Source organism: Aspergillus vadensis (assembly GCF_003184925.1).
Source record: "Aspergillus vadensis CBS 113365 unplaced genomic scaffold BO88scaffold_2, whole genome shotgun sequence".
In the NCBI taxonomy this organism is placed as follows: Eukaryota; Fungi; Ascomycota; class Eurotiomycetes; order Eurotiales; family Aspergillaceae; genus Aspergillus; species Aspergillus vadensis.
This window is the reverse complement of record NW_020292040.1, coordinates 1,827,733-1,846,602: the sequence shown is the minus strand read 5'-3', so window position 1 is coordinate 1,846,602 and position 18,870 is coordinate 1,827,733. Positions and strand designations below refer to the sequence as shown.

General features: G+C 50.1%; 11 protein-coding genes across 11 annotated transcripts; 5 read left to right on the top strand and 6 right to left on the bottom strand.

Annotated features, from left to right (window-relative positions):
• The first annotated feature begins 299 nt into the window (after positions 1–299).
• ramB (bifunctional protein farnesyltransferase/protein geranylgeranyltransferase) lies at positions 300–1,958 on the top strand. The gene is made up of 3 exons (XM_025701230.1): positions 300–830; positions 896–1,000; positions 1,056–1,958. The coding sequence occupies exons 1-3, from the start codon at positions 601–603 to the stop codon at positions 1,747–1,749; spliced, it is 1,029 nt and encodes a 342-aa protein (XP_025567614.1). The 5' UTR covers positions 300–600; the 3' UTR covers positions 1,750–1,958.
• Positions 1,959–2,019: 61 nt separating this feature from the next.
• BO88DRAFT_330304 (putative L-serine dehydratase) lies at positions 2,020–3,387 on the bottom strand (the record flags this gene model as incomplete). The annotated part of the gene is made up of 1 exon (XM_025702627.1): positions 2,020–3,387. One exon carries the CDS (start codon positions 3,385–3,387, stop codon positions 2,020–2,022), a length of 1,368 nt encoding a protein of 455 aa, XP_025567613.1.
• A 771-nt stretch (positions 3,388–4,158) lies between these two features.
• On the bottom strand, positions 4,159–6,301 carry BO88DRAFT_330615 (methionine--tRNA ligase MSM1; the record flags this gene model as incomplete). Its single annotated transcript, XM_025702643.1, has 8 exons — positions 4,159–4,431; positions 4,504–4,981; positions 5,040–5,401; positions 5,454–5,585; positions 5,641–5,727; positions 5,791–5,862; positions 5,914–6,032; positions 6,097–6,301. The coding sequence occupies 8 exons, from the start codon at positions 6,299–6,301 to the stop codon at positions 4,159–4,161; spliced, it is 1,728 nt and encodes a 575-aa protein (XP_025567612.1).
• Positions 6,302–6,580: 279 nt separating this feature from the next.
• On the top strand, positions 6,581–7,414 carry BO88DRAFT_105297 (putative nuclear transport factor 2 domain protein). Its single transcript, XM_025701229.1, has 2 exons — positions 6,581–6,652; positions 6,711–7,414. Exons 1-2 carry the CDS (start codon positions 6,607–6,609, stop codon positions 7,151–7,153), a joined length of 489 nt encoding a protein of 162 aa, XP_025567611.1. The 5' UTR covers positions 6,581–6,606; the 3' UTR covers positions 7,154–7,414.
• BO88DRAFT_449682 (Ish1 domain-containing protein) lies at positions 7,386–7,906 on the bottom strand (the record flags this gene model as incomplete). The annotated part of the gene is made up of 5 exons (XM_025710514.1): positions 7,386–7,481; positions 7,560–7,606; positions 7,631–7,744; positions 7,800–7,812; positions 7,871–7,906. The coding sequence occupies 5 exons, from the start codon at positions 7,904–7,906 to the stop codon at positions 7,386–7,388; spliced, it is 306 nt and encodes a 101-aa protein (XP_025567610.1).
• Positions 7,907–8,325: 419 nt separating this feature from the next.
• On the top strand, positions 8,326–8,733 carry BO88DRAFT_331279 (60S ribosomal protein eL38; the record flags this gene model as incomplete). Its single annotated transcript, XM_025702667.1, has 2 exons — positions 8,326–8,389; positions 8,582–8,733. 2 exons carry the CDS (start codon positions 8,326–8,328, stop codon positions 8,731–8,733), a joined length of 216 nt encoding a protein of 71 aa, XP_025567609.1.
• Positions 8,734–9,655: 922 nt separating this feature from the next.
• On the bottom strand, positions 9,656–10,551 carry BO88DRAFT_449680 (uncharacterized protein; the record flags this gene model as incomplete). The annotated part of the gene is made up of 3 exons (XM_025710513.1): positions 9,656–10,300; positions 10,387–10,466; positions 10,530–10,551. The coding sequence occupies 3 exons, from the start codon at positions 10,549–10,551 to the stop codon at positions 9,656–9,658; spliced, it is 747 nt and encodes a 248-aa protein (XP_025567608.1).
• Positions 10,552–10,806: 255 nt separating this feature from the next.
• Positions 10,807–12,875, bottom strand: BO88DRAFT_105231 (DNA-directed DNA polymerase delta subunit POL31). Its single transcript, XM_025701228.1, has 5 exons — positions 12,727–12,875; positions 12,463–12,646; positions 12,228–12,359; positions 11,224–12,172; positions 10,807–11,165 (listed from the first exon to the last, which is right to left on the bottom strand). The coding sequence occupies exons 1-5, from the start codon at positions 12,759–12,761 to the stop codon at positions 10,864–10,866; spliced, it is 1,602 nt and encodes a 533-aa protein (XP_025567607.1). The 5' UTR covers positions 12,762–12,875; the 3' UTR covers positions 10,807–10,863.
• A 1,037-nt stretch (positions 12,876–13,912) lies between these two features.
• BO88DRAFT_432169 (uncharacterized protein) lies at positions 13,913–14,697 on the top strand. Its single transcript, XM_025709343.1, has 2 exons — positions 13,913–14,317; positions 14,378–14,697. Exons 1-2 carry the CDS (start codon positions 13,980–13,982, stop codon positions 14,526–14,528), a joined length of 489 nt encoding a protein of 162 aa, XP_025567606.1. The 5' UTR covers positions 13,913–13,979; the 3' UTR covers positions 14,529–14,697.
• Positions 14,698–15,014: 317 nt separating this feature from the next.
• On the top strand, positions 15,015–16,470 carry BO88DRAFT_357645 (NAD(P)H-dependent flavin oxidoreductase). The gene is made up of 2 exons (XM_025703770.1): positions 15,015–15,143; positions 15,209–16,470. The coding sequence occupies exon 2, from the start codon at positions 15,280–15,282 to the stop codon at positions 16,318–16,320; it is 1,041 nt and encodes a 346-aa protein (XP_025567605.1). The 5' UTR covers positions 15,015–15,143; positions 15,209–15,279; the 3' UTR covers positions 16,321–16,470.
• A 32-nt stretch (positions 16,471–16,502) lies between these two features.
• On the bottom strand, positions 16,503–18,438 carry BO88DRAFT_468498 (taxilin; the record flags this gene model as incomplete). Its single annotated transcript, XM_025711566.1, has 5 exons — positions 16,503–17,347; positions 17,418–17,661; positions 17,717–17,865; positions 17,943–18,217; positions 18,300–18,438. 5 exons carry the CDS (start codon positions 18,436–18,438, stop codon positions 16,841–16,843), a joined length of 1,314 nt encoding a protein of 437 aa, XP_025567604.1. The 3' UTR covers positions 16,503–16,840.
• Positions 18,439–18,870: the final 432 nt, after the last annotated feature.

Sequence of the window (18,870 nt, the reverse complement as noted above, 5' to 3'; positions counted from 1 at the left end):
GGCACCGGTGACCGCCACTGATAGTGGCTCAGAAAAAGACCCGGGGTCAACTAGTGGTTGTTGTACCAGATGAACATGATGGAAAACAATGGCAGACTGGCCAGAACAATCACCCAAAATGGCTGTCCGCCTTGATATTGTTCTGCAGATGCCTCAGGCAATAATACCCCACCCGCACGGAGAGTCGCTCATTTTGGCGCATATCAATCCATCCACATGAATATCTTCACCATTTGCTATATCACGCAGTCCTTTTTGCACGTTGGATAGTAAACCCGACACTTAATAGCATATAACGTGACTATCACAGACTCGACTTGCTCCGTTGCGACCAAGTAATTTACTTAAGCTTGGGTTCTGATTCTCCGGATTTTACCGGACGTCATTCACTACCACGTCGGGATATCAGACAAGGGTCTAACTTGTGCTGTCTCAGAGACATCAGGGTGCAAGCCGGTTGAACACTTCAGCTCACCTATATATCAAACTGAGGGGAGGGTCTCCTTGAATGTGTATAGCGTGAACCACCGTACCCCTGACCAGTTATAATACTGTTTACTAGCCACTATATCTAGAAAGTATTTACTTTCAAAGTGAAACATGGAAGGAAAATACGCATCTGATCCCGAGTGGGCATCTATACAGCCAATTCCGCTGAATGATGGCTCTGAATCAGGTGTTCAGCCCTTGGCTACCATTGCCTATCCTTCGGACTATCTTGAGGCCACATCGTATCTACGAGCGGTCATGGCGGCCAACGAAATGTCGGAAAGGGCCTTAAAGTTGACTGAAGACATTATCTCGATGAACCCGGCACACTATACCGTATGGTAAGCTTAACCTGACCGGCCCGCGTATGATACCGTTGGGACTGAAAACTGACTAGAACCATCAGGATTTACCGAGCTAAGATTCTGTTTGCTTTGGGCAAAGATCTCAAAGACGAGCTGGAATGGCTCAACGGCGTTTCACTCAAGTATTTGAAGAATTATCAGATATGGTATGGCAAGCTGTCCCTTCCATCCACTTCCGCCGACGCAACTGACAATCACCAGGCATCATCGTCAAGTTCTCATGTCACGCACAGACTACTTCCCAAGCCCACCGGCTAAGGAGCCAGACTTCCTCATGGAAATGTTTGCCCAAGACTCCAAAAACTACCATGTTTGGACCTACCGTCACTGGTACGTCCGCCACTTCAAGCTCTGGGATGCCCCGCGGGAAATCCAGGACGTGGAGGCCCTTATTGCATCGGATGTCCGCAACAACTCCGCTTGGAACCACCGCTTCATGCTCCGGTTTGGTCCGCGCGATAACGAGCCAGATGCTGGAATGCCAAATAGCGGCGGAGACCCCTCGGAGAAGGGCCGACTAGCCGTTGTCGATGAAGACGTTGTCGACGCTGAGCTGCAGTACGCTAAGTCCAAGATTGTCCGGGCGCCTGAGAATCGCAGCCCGTGGTCATATGCGCGGGGGGTTTTGCGTGCCGCGGGTCGGCCTCTTTCGGAATGGAAGGAATTTGCTGGCAAGTTCGTTGTCGATAAGGAAGATGGTGGTGTTGAGGTCAAGAGTAGCCATGCTGTTGAATGGCTGGCTGATGTGTTCGTTGCGGAAAGCGAACCGGCATCGGAACAGGAAGCCGTCCGTATGCTTACCTTGCTGAAGGAGAAGTATGATCCCATTCGATCTAACTACTGGGATTATCGCATTCGGACGATTACCAGTGCAGCGGTTCCAGCTACAGCATGAAGACAATGTGAATCTTGTATATTGCGAGCGAGAAGTTCAAGGAGAATTACCTGTTAGAGTGATTCTATGGCAGTGGTTCCAAAATATCAGATAAAGTTTGTCAATAACAGCTAATATTATATCATATATCAAAAAACAAGCTCGCTGTGTCATACATCATTAACCTTTATAGTGAGACCCATGCAACCCAAGTTTTCACAAGAACAAACAAAACCAAGAGATACACCACAACCCATAGAAAAAATAGCCATGAAATGTAAACAATCGCTCTCATGCCCACCCCTCAGCCAACATCTTCCTCCACTCTGCCGCCATATCAATTGTAACATTACTGCCACCGCAAACGATGATAACCACGCGACTGTCTTCATTCAAGTCCGGCACCAACTCCTTCAACTTAGACTGCAAGCCCCCAGCAGAGGCCGACAGCGACGGCGAAGAAACCGGACCATCATCCTCATTCTCCCCCGCAGACAACCGATCATCCCCATACCCTTCATCCTTACTCACATACCCAGCATCCATGCCCCTCTTCCTCTTCTGACCCGCAGCCACCTTCGACGATGAAGAAGCACAACTAGCCCCCCCAACCGCAGCCTCCACACAAACACCACAAGCCAACTCAACCAACAACCTCTCATCATCCACAAGCCTCAACACGCCCCTGGCGGCCTCCGCATCCGAAAACACCGCACTATGCACCTTCACGCCCGGCGGCGGCTGCACCGCATACTGAAACGTCCTCTCAGAGACCTTAATAGCCCCCAATGACGTAGCCTGCGACGTGATCTTCGGCAACGAGACCAGCTCGTTACTCTCCAGCGCCGTAGCCAGAGAATCCGTGCCCTTAGTCTCAACAGCCACAAGATGAACAGGCTTCGCAGCACCATCCTCAGCAGCAGCAGCAGCAGCAGCAGCAGCAGCAGCAGCAGAAGAAGAAGACATCTTAGCCTTGGCCCTATGCCTCTCAATCCCCATAACCAACCCATTCAACAACCCTCCACCGCCAACACTACAAACAATAGCATCAACCGGCAACGCACGACCAGCATGCACTTCCTCCTCTTCCTCCCCGACAGGCGGCGGGATCTGCTCCACTAGTTCATCAATGATCGTGCTGTTCCCTTGCCAGATGGGCTCGTTGTCGAATGGATGCAGGGCAATCTTCACAACATCATCAATACCTTCGCTTTCCTCACCATCGGTGTTCTTGTTCTTCATCACAACATCCTTCATGTACTGCCCTGCCTCCGAGAATGTCTCTCCGTACTGAATCACATCCGCTGCTCCTGCATTCCGCAGCTTCTGCACCATCAGCGGCTTCGTCGATACAGGTACCACTACCGTGCAGGGGTACCCCAGGCTCCGGGCCGCGCAGACGGCAGCTAGGCCGGCGTTGCCGCCGGAGGAGGCGTAGAAGTGCACGGGACGATGGTGGTTCTCGGGCTTGAGGAGGTGTGAGAGGATTTGGTTGCCCATGGCGCGGGACTTGAAGGAGCCGCTGGGCTGGATGTTTTCGAGTTTCAGGAAGATTCTACATCCTGCGGCGCGGGAGAGGGTTGTGGATTCGATGAGAGGGGTCGGGTTCCAGGGGGTTTTGTAGGTTGGAGCCGTGGTGGGAGGAAGGATGCTGCCCATTGTGGTCTGTTGGTTTTTGGTTTCCCTTCGGGGTGTGGTGGTGGTGGTGTTCAATTGGTGGAGATGATGATGACGATGGTTATTGGGATGAGGATAGGAATGCTATAAGGAAGGGTAAATAGTAGTATAGTAAAGAGGTGAATATGATATGATATGATCTGTCAGTTGATGGGATGAGAGGAGGTTGTTTTCAATAAATAGTAGGAGAAACGAGGAGAGGAGACAGGATTAGGTATAAGATGATAAATGTATATTACAATCGAAAAGAGAAAGAAAACCCCTAGAATATGATACAGACCTCATATACTCCCCCCATGATACAGCGCTGAAACCCATAGTTCGTGATATACAACACGGACGCTTTCCGATATAGTCCGCCCCAGTTTGCCGCGGGAAACCTACACACAAGAGTTTCCCGCCCCGAGTCTATCTATCAGGAATTCGACCAACCCTTCGCCCAGTCGGCACCCTTTTCCCGTTGATAAACTCGCGCATATTCTGCTCCAGTTATCGCCATACCATGACATAACACAAACCTTCTCTCCACCCCTGCATGCGTGTGAATGACGGTCTGGGACCCAGAGCCGTCCATAACGCAGTCCATTTCAAGCAGCAAACGGAAAAGCCAAACCCGCTCGATTTCCACAGTCTCCTCCACCAGGCGGAGACCCGTGCTTAATTGTGCGTGTTCTGGCTGACCGAACGTTCCAATCTAGTGTCCATGATTGGATCCTAGCCCATTCCTGTTATCAAATGGAAAGGACAGCCACATTAACTTTCCACGATAAGAGGGGGAAATAGAATGCTCTTCTTCGCATCCACTCCGTAGTCTGCGTCGGAGCCGTACGTCGCCGCCGCATAGTTCCTTTTGGCCGGGTCCGTTTTGTCTACATGGAACATGTCCAGAAGCTCGTTGGCCTTGGTGGGCATGACAGGCTGCAGCAGGATCCCGGCCATTCGCAGTGATTCAGCAACATTGAAAATAGATCGCTGGCGGTCGTTCGGACTCTTCCATGGCTCTGCGTGATGGAAGTATTTGTTGGTCTGGGTGGACCGGATTAGAACAAGTCTGGAAATCATCACCGATCATAGGGTGGGTCTATCTTTATCTCTTACCTGATCGATTAGGGTAGTGATTTCTTGCAGGGCAGCACGGGGATTCAGATTCTCCATCTGCTCTGCTACTCTCTTGGGCACATCTTTAAGCATTGATTCGTACGCCTCATCGGCCGGAGTCGCTGGTGGAAGTCGGCCGCACGTGCCATTCTCGATGTAAGTCCGAAGATTACCCTTGGCACAGCCAATTGCCCGATGCGCAAGGTTTCCAAGCCCCTTCTGCAGTAGCTTCTGATAGTCGCGGATGATGTATGCATTATCGTAGTCGGCGTCGCCCACCAATGCACCTTGGTGGATAAGGAAGAAACGCATGGAATCCACTCCGAAGCGGTTGATGGCAAAGAAGGGGTTCACCACATTACCCGTAGACTTCGACATCTTCTCACGGTTCATGGTCCAGTGTCCATGAACGAGTACATTTCGGGGAAGAGGGAGGTCGAGAGCCATAAGGAATGCGGGCCAGTATACGCAGTGAAAGCTGTTGCACGGTTAATCAAGGGTTCGCGTATATGGAAAGTTTGAAGGCGAATACGCACCGAACAATGTCCTTGCCGACGACATGTACATCCGCAGGCCAACCAAGGCGGCTTCCTTGACCGGGTGCAAACGGGTAGCCTGCCTTGGTCAAGTAGTTGACAAGCGCATCTAGCCAGACATAGACGGTCTGTGTGTTGTCGCCGGGAACCGGAATACCCCAGGTCAGCCGCTCCGCAGGCCTAGAGATTGACAAATCTTGAAGGCCCTCCGAAACAGACTTGACGACATTGGTTGTGTACATCGTCGGGGTAATAAATCCAGTTTTGTATAGATCGAGCAAACGCTCCTGGAAACCTGACAGACGGAAATGATAGTTGGTTTCCGACGACCACTCCACCTCCTTTCCTGTCTCAATGGAGACCTGTCTGGGTGAGCTTCGATCGTTTTGGCAGGTCCTTTGGCGTGCAGCTTACCATCTTCGTATGTCCAGTCTCAGGGTCCAGCGACTTTTGTACTTGCGTCTGAGGGTAAAATGTCTCATCGCTAACCGAGTACCAGCCTTCATGCTTCGCGGTGTAGACATATCCCCGGTGCTCCAACACTTCCTATACACACATCAGCCTCAAGCTATGCGTGTGGACGCATCTCCTAGCCACATACCCAAAAATACTGAACAGCTTCCTTGTGCGCAGGTTCGGTCGTCCGTATGAAGTAGTTGTAGTCCATATTCGCGGCATTTGCTAAAGCCTAAACTTAGAGGTTAGAGCCGACCTCAGATCAAAAGCTGACAACGTAGTGAATGTTGCCTACCTCAAACGTCTTATAGTTCATGTCGCAGAACGCCTGCGTATCCATCTCTGCAGCCAACGCGGCCTGCTGAATCTATACAGAATTAGCACAATACTGTGCTAAACAGTAACAACTGGCCCCTACCTTCATGCCATGTTCGTCCGTTCCGGTCAGCAATTGTGCATCAGCGTCTCCGATGAGTGTCCGCCATCTCTTGATGACATCGGCAAGGACCATAGTATACAGATGACCGACATGAGGGGCTACATAAGCCAAGGCATTAGCAGTGAGCGAGAAAGCACAGTAAAATATCCGAAGAGGTCATACCGGCGTTGACATAGAAAATGGGAGTCGTGACATAGTACGGCTTCTTCGAAGCGCTTTCCGAGGCCGCCGTTGCGAATTGACGCGGACGGATCGTTGTCACTGGGCGGGCATTTGTGCGGGGAACGCATCTCCAAGATGGGCGACTGTAGGCCAGAAATTGGCCAGCCCAAGAAGCGGCACGAAAACCTGCCCTCGAGATAGCCATTGACGTGGGACTGCAGGTGGGAGCAACGATGGTTTATTCCAGCCGGCGTTTTCGTCGGAGCTCGATCATCATCTCCGGGTGGTCCAAGCTTCCGTGCCTTTTTTCTGCCGTCCGATGCCTGCTTCTCTTCTCCGCGATCGCGCATTCTTTACATAGCATCTACCTCGTTCCCTCTATTCAACCACCATATAATAACTCGTTCTTGGACTACTCAGGGGTTTTCAGGAATCTGAGTCTATAAACAGTGTCTTGGCTTGGTCACCGAATTTGTTGTTGGAATCCATCAAAAACATTTCCGAATCACAATGGCTCCTCCTTCAGAAGACACATTGACAAAGGTTTCTACGGATGGTATGTCGATTTACAAGCGGTATCTTGCCTGAAAATTCTAACTCGGATTAATCTGCAGCGGCAACCGACTTTGTCCAGTCCTTCTACCCTGCCCTTGAGAATAACCGTTCCACGATAGCCTCGTTCTACAGCCAGCCCACGGCCATGATCCTTTTCAACGGAAACGCTGTCGCCGATGGAGCCGCTGTCCAAGAGATTTTCGTCAACCAAATGTCCCCGACGCATTATGAAGTGCAGTCTGTCGATTGCCAGATTATCAACAAGGCGTATCCGACACCTACATCCACTGGAGTGAAGCTCCCCACTGAAACGACTGTCAAGGACATGTCTATCTTGGTCGTCGTTAGCGGCTATGTGCGCTTTGGAGAGTCCAGAGATCTGCCGCAACGAGGCTTCAGCGAGACCTTTGTGCTGGTGCCGAATCCATCCGCCGACGGGCCCAAGGGAAAGCGCAAGCGAGAATGGCTTATCCAAACCCAGAACTTCCGACTCGTCGTATGAAGGATCAACACCAAGATTAATATGATGGAAGAGGACGCCTTCTACTACGCCTTTGATGAAAATTACTAGAATTGCTATTGCGGTTTGACGACATGATAAACACATTATGCGCTATGATCCAGCCACGCGATTACACATTTCGAGCCGCAGAAGGAAAATGGAAGGAAACCCAAGGAAATACCCCACGACACGCCAAACGAAAAATTTCCGAAACAAAGCGACTGCTATCTCATCACTGGGCCGCCGATCTTCGCGGTACACGCATATTTGCTTTTATGCGCTCGAGTAACTCGTCGCGCGATGCGCTTTCGCTGGGCAAAAGGCCCCTCTTGGAGTGACAGTTAGAAACCATTGCTCTTTTTGGCGACATTGACTGTTTTGTTTACGAGGGAAGAAGAGAACATACAACTCGAAGCCATGTCCGCATTTCATCTGCAGTCCAGTTTTCCGGATCTTTTAGACGTCAGTTTGGTATACCTACAACCACAGAAGAATTCGATCCCGTGCCTCCAGTTGGGTCAGCTTCAGCCGGGAACATATCGCCACCCCAGATGGCCCAAGCGGCCGCTGCAGTCACCATTCCGGCAAACCCTGACAAAGTTAGATCGGACTTTCCGTCAACAATATTCAGCTCAGAAGGATATACCTAGGAATAGGTTCTGAGGCATTATTAGCTTGCGGACGCCGATATTATGTCTGGGGTTGGATGTATAGTACCTTGGAATTTAATGCGCGATCCAAAGGTGTCGGCATTTTGTTCTGGACTAGAGTTCGCCTGCTGTGTATACACGAGAAAAGTATTGCTAGTAGTCACGAAGGCGAAAGGAGGCGATGATATCTGTCAAAAAGAACAACAAGCTTGTTGCCAGATATCCCAGTAGATATAAGACGGAGGGTGGCCAAAACACTATAGATAGATGTCGATCCCCCGTACTCCGTAGGCAGCCGCCGTATCGGTGCACCGCCACATGTATCATTGCGGGATATCCCGCCACGACGTGGCACTGGAACTAAGGGCTTCCGGGGGGCAACCCTACAGCCCACAGAAGCTAGCTGACTACTCCCCCCCGGCCAGCACCGCCCGCCGACGAGCTTCGAGACCCGCGATTGTCATCCAAACCTTCCGTCATCCACGACTACCCAAACCAAAGTCACAAACCCCACTAGCCACCATGCCTCAGGAAATCTCCGACATCAAGCAGTTCATCGAGGTCTGCCGCCGCAAGGATGCGTCCTGTACGTTTACCCGACCTTTAGCCGCTTAGTTATCATGAGGTGGAAAGCTCCGCGGAGCTAGCTCTTTGAGGAGGGGGGAAGCTCGAGACGGGTACCCGACCATCATCGGAAGGGCACATTGGAATGGTTCATTGGGATGGATGAATGATATGAAGTCGAGGCTAACGCGTGATGGTCTTGTCTGTTGAACAGCTGCTCGCATCAAGCGCAACCCCAAGGACCAGCAGATCAAGTTCAAGGTCCGCTGCTCCCGCTTCGTCTACACCCTTGTCCTGAAGGACTCCGACAAGGCCGACAAGCTCAAGCAGAGCCTGCCCCCTGGTGCGTTTGATCCCGTCACCTAATCGATCATTTCTTTGGATGGTGTTATTGGAAATAAGATACATGTCGGATTCGTTTGTTTCCGACTCGAGATGGATGTCCGATGTGGACCTCGGATATTGCATGACATCATATGGATCAAGCACTAACATCAATTGTTCTCTCCTACAGCTCTCAAGGTTGTCGACGTCTCCAAGGGAGACAAGAAGAAGGCTCTGTAAATACCTTCATCAACACATTGAGATTGGGACTCGGCGAGGAGGTCGTCGGCGCATGGAATATGGTCGGAGCATGAATACAAATGTCGATTACGATGAGGAAATTGGCATGGACAAGGATTGCTTCTGTGGGCCGACACGGAGGGGTGATTGATCTCTGAACCAGATTGGTTGTCTCTTCGCGTCTGGTTACCAGTGGACTGTGATAGATGCCTTCACGGATCACTGAAACTGGACGACCTACATGACTGGAACTTTTCTGCTAAGGGTTTTGCTTTGTCGGAGCACCTTTGCATCCTATACAACGTAATGGAGAAAAACAGTTGAAAATTCCATGATACCTCGACTTTCGCCTGATAATGTGATATGAATGCGTGTGCTCTGGTTAGGCTGTGTTGTCTGGACGGGCATAACAAACCTTGGTGGAATGCTGTCCACTCTCTAGGTTGTAGTTCGTAGGTAGTATTGGGCGGGTTGTATGCGTTCCTGGCATTACTATGCATGCTGTAAGTTATCGTGTAACATACGGACTATGCTGTGAAGCCCTCACCGATTGCTATGACAGCATACATACATGCAACCATATCACGAGCATGGAGATCTTTAAACGGATCTACAACCCAGTCAGACTGCCCCTGCCCACCGATGTCATAGTAGTGGATGATCTGATCTAAGAACTACACCCATCTATAACAACAACGAAGACAGAGCCACTCGTAGTCAATAATCACTCCACCGTCTCGTAACCCACCTCAGCATACCCCGACACCCCAGCCCTCTTCAAACTCACATCAACCATATCCCGACCCAGCGCCTCCCTCTCCCTCCTCAGCTCAAACTCCCCAAAATAATTCGGCTCCTCAGTAACCTTCCTAAACATAGCACCCTCAAACAGCGCCAAACTCCGCTCATTAGCCTGGCCAATCTTCACACTCAGACAAGCAAATTTAGGCACCACCTCCACTCCCTTCATTGCTGTTGCGGCGGTTTCATCCCTGCTAACAAACTCATCCAAGATCTGCGCTTCATGGTCAACGATGTACCGTAGGAAGGTGTTAAGCGCGGCTTTCCCGAAGCCTTTGCGCTGATTATTCTTCTCAGCTATCATTAATTCGATTTCCCCGATAATCTGGGGCTCCGCGTCGCCTTCTTCGCCGTCGTCGACACGAAGGAATAGGTTGATGTCTCCGACCATTCGGTCTGGGGCGTCGTCTGTGTCTTTAATGGTGGGTGTTGAGGTTTCTCCTTGAAATGATGGTGATGGGAGACAGACAATGAATGTCAACTTGTCTGGGTCTTGGCGCCAGCTTTGTTGCATGGCGTATTCTTCCTCTATAGAGAGGGGTTCGGATGCGGTTGCTTCTTGAATTTCCTAATATGGCAGGTCAGTAATTGTAGGGTACAATATTCGGATATTTACGATTGGGGTTTGTCTGTCTAGAAAGGTTACGTATTTACCTCATCTTTCATCCATTCGTGGTATCTTGGAACGTGCCATTTGGAGTATGGGACTAGAAGCACCGTGGAGGTGGAAATGGCTATAGAGGGGACTTGATTAGCCTGCTTGTGTGGTGGCGCATGCAATCAATGCTCCGATATACCTGTCTTGGCGTTGAGGAGCATGGCGAAATACCTGGCTCACCAGTTGACCGTAGCCCGATGAGTGCGTTTAGGTGTACGTCAATATATCTTATTGAGCTAGCTGGTTCTCCAGATCCCAATATTTGGTGGTAGAGGATTGAATTGAAGAGTCTGGACTTTTCCGCGCGGATCTTGGCACCGCCCGCGTCAGTTTAGGCAAGAATCTCAGATAGCCCTGATTTCCGGTTTAGCCAGCATAACAGTGTTAGTAAAATCATAAGAAGAGAAAGAAATAACAAAGCAGTAGCTCATAAGACTTATATCTCATTAATATATGCTATTGGTATCAGCCGCTCATTGTTGCTCTTGTTGTCCGGCAAATGTACTAAACTTCACCACCTCCACCTCCAGGGTCTCGGTATCGACCAAAACTAATTCTCCGGTTTCCTTGAATTTGGGTATAGATAGAAGGCGCACACGAGGGCCAGATGTGTTATCGTCATCTGTGCCTGTCATCTCTGTGTCGGCTCCGTTCAGCTTCAGTGGGGCATCACCCTCGATCACAGCTGTCTTAAATTGTGGCTGGTTGCCGGCAAAGAAGATATGCGGGCAAGTTTGTATAATGAATGGATCGTGCGTTTGAAATGGATAGGACCCTGTTCCTGGGAATCAGCATTTGCACCAGTAGGATTAAGGGGCCAAATAGGAGCTTACATAGAGTATCGGGCGCAGTGGGAACTCCACATCTCCAGCGCAGCATAGCCTCCATAACTCTCATCCTCGCCTCTATATCGCCAGCACCATCGGCCACATTTCCTTCCTCATCGGCGAAATTCAGATACCGGAGGATGTCATCCACGTTCTGCCCACTGCTACCCCATAGGCGCCAGCCCTCCACGTCTCCTTCCCACGGATTCGTTACACTGTCGAACCAACCTGGCTCTTGCTTGTTATCACCAGCAGGAGGCGGAGCACAGTATGCCCTAGCCTGCGGGAACATAGCACGGTGGATTCCCTGTTGAGGGAGAGAGAAATTTGCCGGGTCAGACTCGCCTGGCATTAGTGTAACGGGCATACTAGGCAGGATCTCCGCTAGGAAAGAATCAAGCCGTGTGATAGGCGATGCATTGTAAGCAGAAGCATCATACCCGTACTTCTTCGGACCGGTCCTCTTCTTTGTAGAACTATCGGCGTTGACGTCCGTAGTCATACTTGCTCCGACCGAATTTCCCGCAATAATCAACCTTGTGATTGCAGAAGCATCAGGTAGTGCTCCTTCAGAAGCACCACCGGTATAACCAAGCAAATAATCTGCCAGAAGTTCCAAAGCAAGAGTATCGCTCGAAGTTCCGGTGATCCCTAGACCACTCACAAACGCAATCTTACCCTTGCTGGCTCCCTGTGGTGCGTCCAGTGTATCTTTTCCCCATCGGCGGGGCTGTTGCGGTAGATCAGGCACTTTGGTATCTATAACCTCAAAGTCTCCGTTGGCGTTCTCAGTTCCCAGGACTGCAATGATAGCTCCTGTACATAGCTGCGTATTCCGGAGCATGCTTCCAGTCAGGCGCAGTCGGCCGGACTCATCTTCCAACATGATTTGTGTCAACTCCGGATGAGCAGGATCTTGGTAGGTCGGTCGCGGAGGTGGTGCTAACGTATAGTTCTAATGCCAAAGTTAGAATGAGAGCCGTACGCAAATTGGCAGTATAGTATATCACCTCTTTCGTAAGATCGTCCAAAATATTCGGCTTCAATGGCATGTCCATATATATCGTTCCTGCGACCCAGCAAAGTTCTCCCTGCCTCACGTCGAGGACTCTTTCCACGCGGCGCGCATTTTCTCCAGCGATCTGGTCACCGAACCAAGACATGTCAGCGAACCAATTTCCAATGTGCATATTATTAGATCTCCCATCCGAGATTTCGAAATGCGATGGATGCGATCGGTCTTACACTGAAACCTTCCCATGCTTCGACTGCAATCTCTTCAACCGCGGGCTTGAGTTTCGCCAGTCGCAAGAAGTACATGTCGCCATATTGCTGCTGGTAATGCCGATCCTGGCCGCTTCCCAGTCGAAATGTATCTAGAGAATTATAATGCGAGGGTACACGAGTGACTGCGTCAAATTCTTCATTGCTAAAGGTGCGGCATTGACAGTTAGACTTCATATTTGATAAACTGAACAATCAAGAAGATTAACATGCGGGAGAACGAACCTGGGAGGGCGCAGGAACTCGTCGCTGCTTGCCATTCTGGCCTTTATTTATCCAATTACACTTGAATATTTATATCCAGTGTAAGCTCATATGAGCGACAACGACAACGTAATTGAGTGATGTTGTTTGATGCAGTTGGTGCTGGGAGCTTTTGTCCTGTGCTTCTTCCGCCTACGCGATCACGCGTCTTTTGGCGTCGCGTAATTACAGTACCGCTTTGGGGTTCTCCACCGCTGGAAAGCAGGCAACTTGCCGAAGTCCTTCACAACTCACTGGGATCGAAAGCTGTTATTCTTATGGTAAAATGGAACCAGTTTTATATTACTGTCAATTATGGTCCACTTTTATAGAACTACTGCATCATCCATTATCTTTGAACCTGCAATGGCTGTTGTTCAGGCCGTTGTTCAGCAAGCTAGAAATGTTCAACTGAACTCGGTTTCATAACATTATATGAAGAATGACTGCGAGTCTAACTGGCTTCTCATTCGGTGAGATCAAGGCATCAATAAATTAGTAGCTGTAACGAGAGTCGACTGGACTTGCGACTCCAGTGAACCTTCTGTATCCTGATCTGCGCCTCCCGGTCTCCGCTGTAGAACAACACACTTATCGACCCTGTCTGGAGAACATAACAAAGAAAGAGGTACCCAAATAGTCGCCTTCGTCCGGATTATACAGAGCTCACCTTCGATAAGCCAGGAAACTAGCAGGTCTTGGACGGTTTGCTTCGACATTGAGTACCGGCCTGTTAAGGACTTCTGTCTTGGCTGGTAAGAAGGTCTTTGCACAAGACAGGAAGACTTACTTTTGCTTTCATTATCGCGGACAATTCTCGCGCCAAGAATGGTATGCTGAACCTGAAACTTGATAGATTCATGGTCTGGTCCATTTTTCGCCAGCGCGCCATCCCTTCGTTAAAGCGCTCAAGCATTCCTTCCTTCATTCTAGAGAATGGATTCCCGGAAGTTTACTCCGTGGCAGCAGTGTCCTTCAATCCGAGTAAAGCCGAATGACTCAAAACATCATCGGGATACCGGAAGATGAAAATTGTCAGCGAGGGATGTGGCATTGTGTGTGGCATGCCGAATGGATGGGAATGCGCCCCATCCATGTTGACGCTTTGGTCCAGTGCAATATGTATGGGCTTGGTTTCCCTGTTTAGCAGGGTTTCTTTGCCCATACTGTTGACCCATATTCAAGACAGCTAATTGCAGATAATTTTTGTACTCGAATAGTGGTCTTTTGTCAAAATGCGAGTCCTACTTCCTTTCGGCCACCTGCTGCGCAGATTTCTACTTGCCGGTTTGATAGCGAGCATCGTCACCTCAGCGTATCTCGACGCGTTTTTACGCGGCCTGCACTCGAACCTATTCAGAAGGAGCCTTCCAGGATCTCTTGCAACAGCGCCTCAAGGCGCGGTAGGCTACTATCAGCCACCCCCAGGTCCTGCTGTCACCTATCCCTACCGGGTCTTAACAACTTCTGCACCATCAAATGAAGAAACGGCAGCAACGACAGTAACCGGTACGAGTATACCGACAGAAATCATGCAAGGATCATCGAAAGATGGAAGCAATGGCATAAACGAGTAAGCGGCTCGTGTGGTGCACTTGGCAAAGAGTTGTATAGCTGATAGATTTCTTACTAGGCCAAGGAAGAACATTGCGATTATGTCGGGGACAGTGACGGGAGCACAGGTGATCATGGAAGCAACACAAGCTGCAACAGCAAATAAGGATATGACCTTAACTTTAGGCGGCTTCTTGCTTTCAATTCTGCTGGGTATACTGCATCTGTGACCATACCTGCTGTGTCCGATTAGGGTCTTTGGTCTGCTTTATTCCGATTTTAAATAACGTCATTTTCTCATTGCAGGCATGTGATTTGTGTGCCTTTCATTAGCGATTTTGTAGTAGTTATAGAGCTTTGAGCCCAAGTCAATAATTCAAAACATATGTTAATACCCCGAAATGAAAAGCGTAAACAAACCGCGGCCACCAACACAGCGTCCCTTAGTGTCTATAGCAGCAGCTTACTTGTGCTAGCCCGAAAATATGCACACGACACAACCCCGCATAATTCAGGAACTCAGTTCTTATGATCAGCCATTATCACTGGGGTTAGCGCCATGTTGAAGACAGGAAGATGCACAATGTGGCCCGAGTGGCAAGAGCCAGCAGAGGCCAATGCCTCGGTCCGGCCGGGTCTAACGCCTTGGAGCTCCGCTTCCCCGCATTTGAGCTCCTCAGGCACAAGCCAGTTTCCCTGCTTGCACCGCGGATCATATGCTCTGCACTAGGATACTTATGCTCAGGGAAGGAAATCATCCAACAATGGATTTGTTCATATTGATACGATTTCAGGTTCTAGAGGAGACTTTTGATCTGAAACCAACCCGCTTTACAGTCCATTAGGTAGGCTTGTTCGTTTATTAGCGAGAGAGTACATTGCTGACCGCATCCCATTGTTCAATTGCTAGACGGTTAATTTTCTATACAATAGCTCCACCAAACTACCACTACACAGTCCCTTTTTCTCACTTCAGAAACCATGTCTCTCCAGACCCCCCTTTGCTCATTGCTGAATATTCAGCACCCAGTCCTGCTGGCAGGCATGGCTCGTGCATCCGGAGCACCTCTTGCCGCCGCAGTCTCCAACGCAGGTGGTCTGGGAACAGTTGGCGGGCTAGGCTATACCCCCGAACAACTATCTGAAATCCTGACCGAACTCAAATCACTTCTCAAGGATCCTTCGCTACCATTTGGCGTTGATTTGGCCTTGCCGCAGGTCGGCGGAGGAGCACGGGCCACAAACCATGACTACACCCACGGGCAGCTGGACCAGCTCATCGACGTGGTTATCTCGCACGGAGCCAAGCTTTTTGTCTGTGCAGTTGGTGTGCCACCAGAGCGAGTCATTAAGCGGCTCCATGATGCAGGCATCCTGATCATGAACATGGTCGGGGCACCCAAGCACGCTGAAAAGGCGTTCAAGCTAGGCGTGGATATCGTTTGTGCGCAAGGAGGTGAGGGAGGTGGTCATACGGGCGAGATTCCGTTTTCAGTGCTCATACCGGCGGTGGTGGATGTGGCGAAGAAGTATAAGAGCCCGTTGACGGGACAGCCTGCGTTGGTTGTTGCTGCAGGTGGTGTCAATGATGGCCGAAGCTTGGCTGCGGCATTGATGCTGGGCGCCGCGGGGGTTTGGGTAGGAACTAGGTTTGTTGCTTCGGAGGAAAGTGGTGCGAGTCGCTTGCATAAGGAGGCTGTTGTTGGTGCGCAGTATGGAGAGACCAAACGGACGTTAGTCATCTCTGGGAGGCCGCTGCGCATGCTTCCTAATGAATACATCAAGGAGTGGGAGAAGCGCCCCGAAGACATTGCTAGATTGACGGCCCAAGGTATCGTTCCTATTGAGCACGACTTCAAGAACGATAAGGATGTCGATGTGCCGTTTTTGATGGGCGATGTTTCGGCAATTATTCGGGAGATCAAACCTGCTGGTGTGATTGTCCGGGAGATGGTCCAGCAGGCTGTGGATATGCTGAAGAAGGGAGGATCCTATATTAACGGTCCGCCGAGTAGACTTTGATTGAGGCATCAGCTCTGCTTTATCTTTTCCAAGGATGCTGGTATATGTGACATGATATTGGTATTGCAAATAATTTTCATGATAGCGTAATAAGTACGTTTAGATGTTAGTGATCTAGCATGTACAAGTACACGAAATGGAAAAGCGAACAAAAGTCAGGACCACGACTTGCAAAACCTCCACAGCTGTGGTGGTGCATGTTGCAATTCTAGGCGGACAGTAACCTAAATGAGCAGGGCAACCTATCTTTAAAGAGCCGAACCGCTACAAGATCTGCATACGGAGACAGGAGAGACCCCGAGCGACCAGCGCCACACTGCGCAATTGTCAGTGCACGCTCTCAGGGAGGCATATTTTTCAACTCATCAAGGCCAACTACCACGCAGCTGAACAGAGAAGTAAAGAACACCCGAGACGATTGCGGCATTGCCAGCGCAAATGGCGAAGACTTCGCAATCGTTGTTGGTCACAAGCCCAAGGAAACATGAACAACGAGAACATGACATTGATGAAAATTGCATTAGTGGCATCCATTGATCATTGCCTTATTTCCGTTGGCTCGCGCTTCCAGCAAATTCGGGGGCGGAGGAGGCCCGAATACTGGCTTTTCGGGTTGCTGGGGAATATTGCGGTCTCCGTTCATGTCGCCATCCGGACTGTCGAGCTCGTAGTCATCATCGCTGATTCCTTCATCATCTTCCTCATCCTCATAGTCCTCATCATATTCACTCTCCGTCCCCTCGTCATCGCCATCCAAATCCGCAGCAAGTCCTTGCCCGCGACCCTGGGCTTGCATGCGACGACAGAGTGCTTCCAAATGATGGCTTTTCTTGCGCCACTTTTCTAACTCCTCATGATTCCTTGTGCGCTCCTCCGCCATCTCGAGTATGTTGCGGTTCGTTTGATCGTGCTTCCGTGTGAGGGTGTGGTTTTCCTTCTCTAGCCGTTTCGTCTTTTTGGACATCTCTTCCATTTCTTTGCGAAACGTAAGAAAAAGCTCGTTGCTGTTGTTCAGCGTATCCTCCACCTGCGATATTATTATTACCAGCGGTCAAAACGAGGCTGAGGCCGAGCAAGCCATCGACATCGGTCCATACCTGCTTGAACTTTTCCACGTAGATGTTTAATTGACTGCGTAGTTCGGCTTCGGTATGCGAGAAGGTAGAGACCTGGGAGCTTAGAGCACGACAACGAGCGGCTTCATTCTCGGCTGTACGGCGCTGCTCTTCGTACTTGGCGGTAAGGCATTGTATCTCGGCATCCTTGCTGCGAAGGAGTGCCTTGTAATGTAACTCGCGCATTTCAAACTTCTCGCCAATAGTTTTAATCTTTGCGCGCAGACTATGATAGAGAGTCAGAGATAAACGACTACATCAAGCAGACAGCCGCAACTCACGCTTCGTCTAGGTCAATGTCCGCTTTCTCACTGCGGGGATTTCCTTTGGCGGCCATGACGTCTTGAATATCATATAGCAGAGAATCGAGGCGTTCGTTGACAATAAGCCGCGCTTTCTTTTCAGTTTCCTCAAGCTTCTTGTTCTCATCCTATGAACCATCTCGTTTAGTCATCTCCCTACGTGATGTAGCGCGACAGTAGTGCTGTAGAGCTTGGACCAACCTACCTTGACCTTCTTATTTTCCTTGGTAAGCTCCCTACACAGCTTTTCTAATTTATCCTTCATAGTAACGGTTTTGTTCAACTCGGATTTGCCCTTGTCCTGATCTTTCTGCAGTTGATCGGCCCGCTTCTTGCTTTTGGAGTAGTCGCGATCTAGCTTCTTCATATCGGCCAGTAGTTCGGTGTATTTCTTATGAACCGTCTCGAGCCGTGTCATCGGAGATTCGATATTGCTAAGGAGTTGGTTCAGGTCCCTCGTAGCCTTCTTGACTTCGCGCTCTATAGGCAAACGGTCATTAGCCCCCCCGTTCATGAAACAACTACTAGTCCAAGTTTTCCAGCACTCATGAGAAAGACGCACCGATTTCGGCCTCCTGATCCTTTTCTCCAGCGGCATCTTGCTCCAACTGCGATATTTTGGCAGCCAAGAGCTTGGATGTCTCATTGGGGTCTGCGACCTTCTTCCCCTTGTTCTTTTTCGACATTGCTGCAGCAGACATTGCTCCTAGCTTTTAGAATGGGGATCGAGTCGAGTTATCGTAGAGCGATTGCGTTGGCGGTGGTCGCGTGGCTAATCCACGAAAACGAAAATTGCGAAGCCGGAACGGTTGGCTAGGACTGGCGGGAAATGGATTCGCTATTCACGCCACGGAGCGGTGGCAACGAGTCGACCAGGAGCGAGTCCGATTCGAAGACGAAGCTGCGGATAGACAGGGGAGTATTGTAATCGACAGTGACTCAGTGATTCGACTGTCCAGTGTAGCGGAGAACCTGGGTGGCCTTTTCCCAGACTTGGAGAACTCGGTGGGTAATGGATCCCTCAGGCCCTCTACTAGCCCGGTTCTGCCAAGCTGACCGAAATCACACGGCGTAAGTAGCCTGCAGAGTGTCTTGAGAGTCAAAAGGCAGTTTGGCGACGGAGTCGACTAATG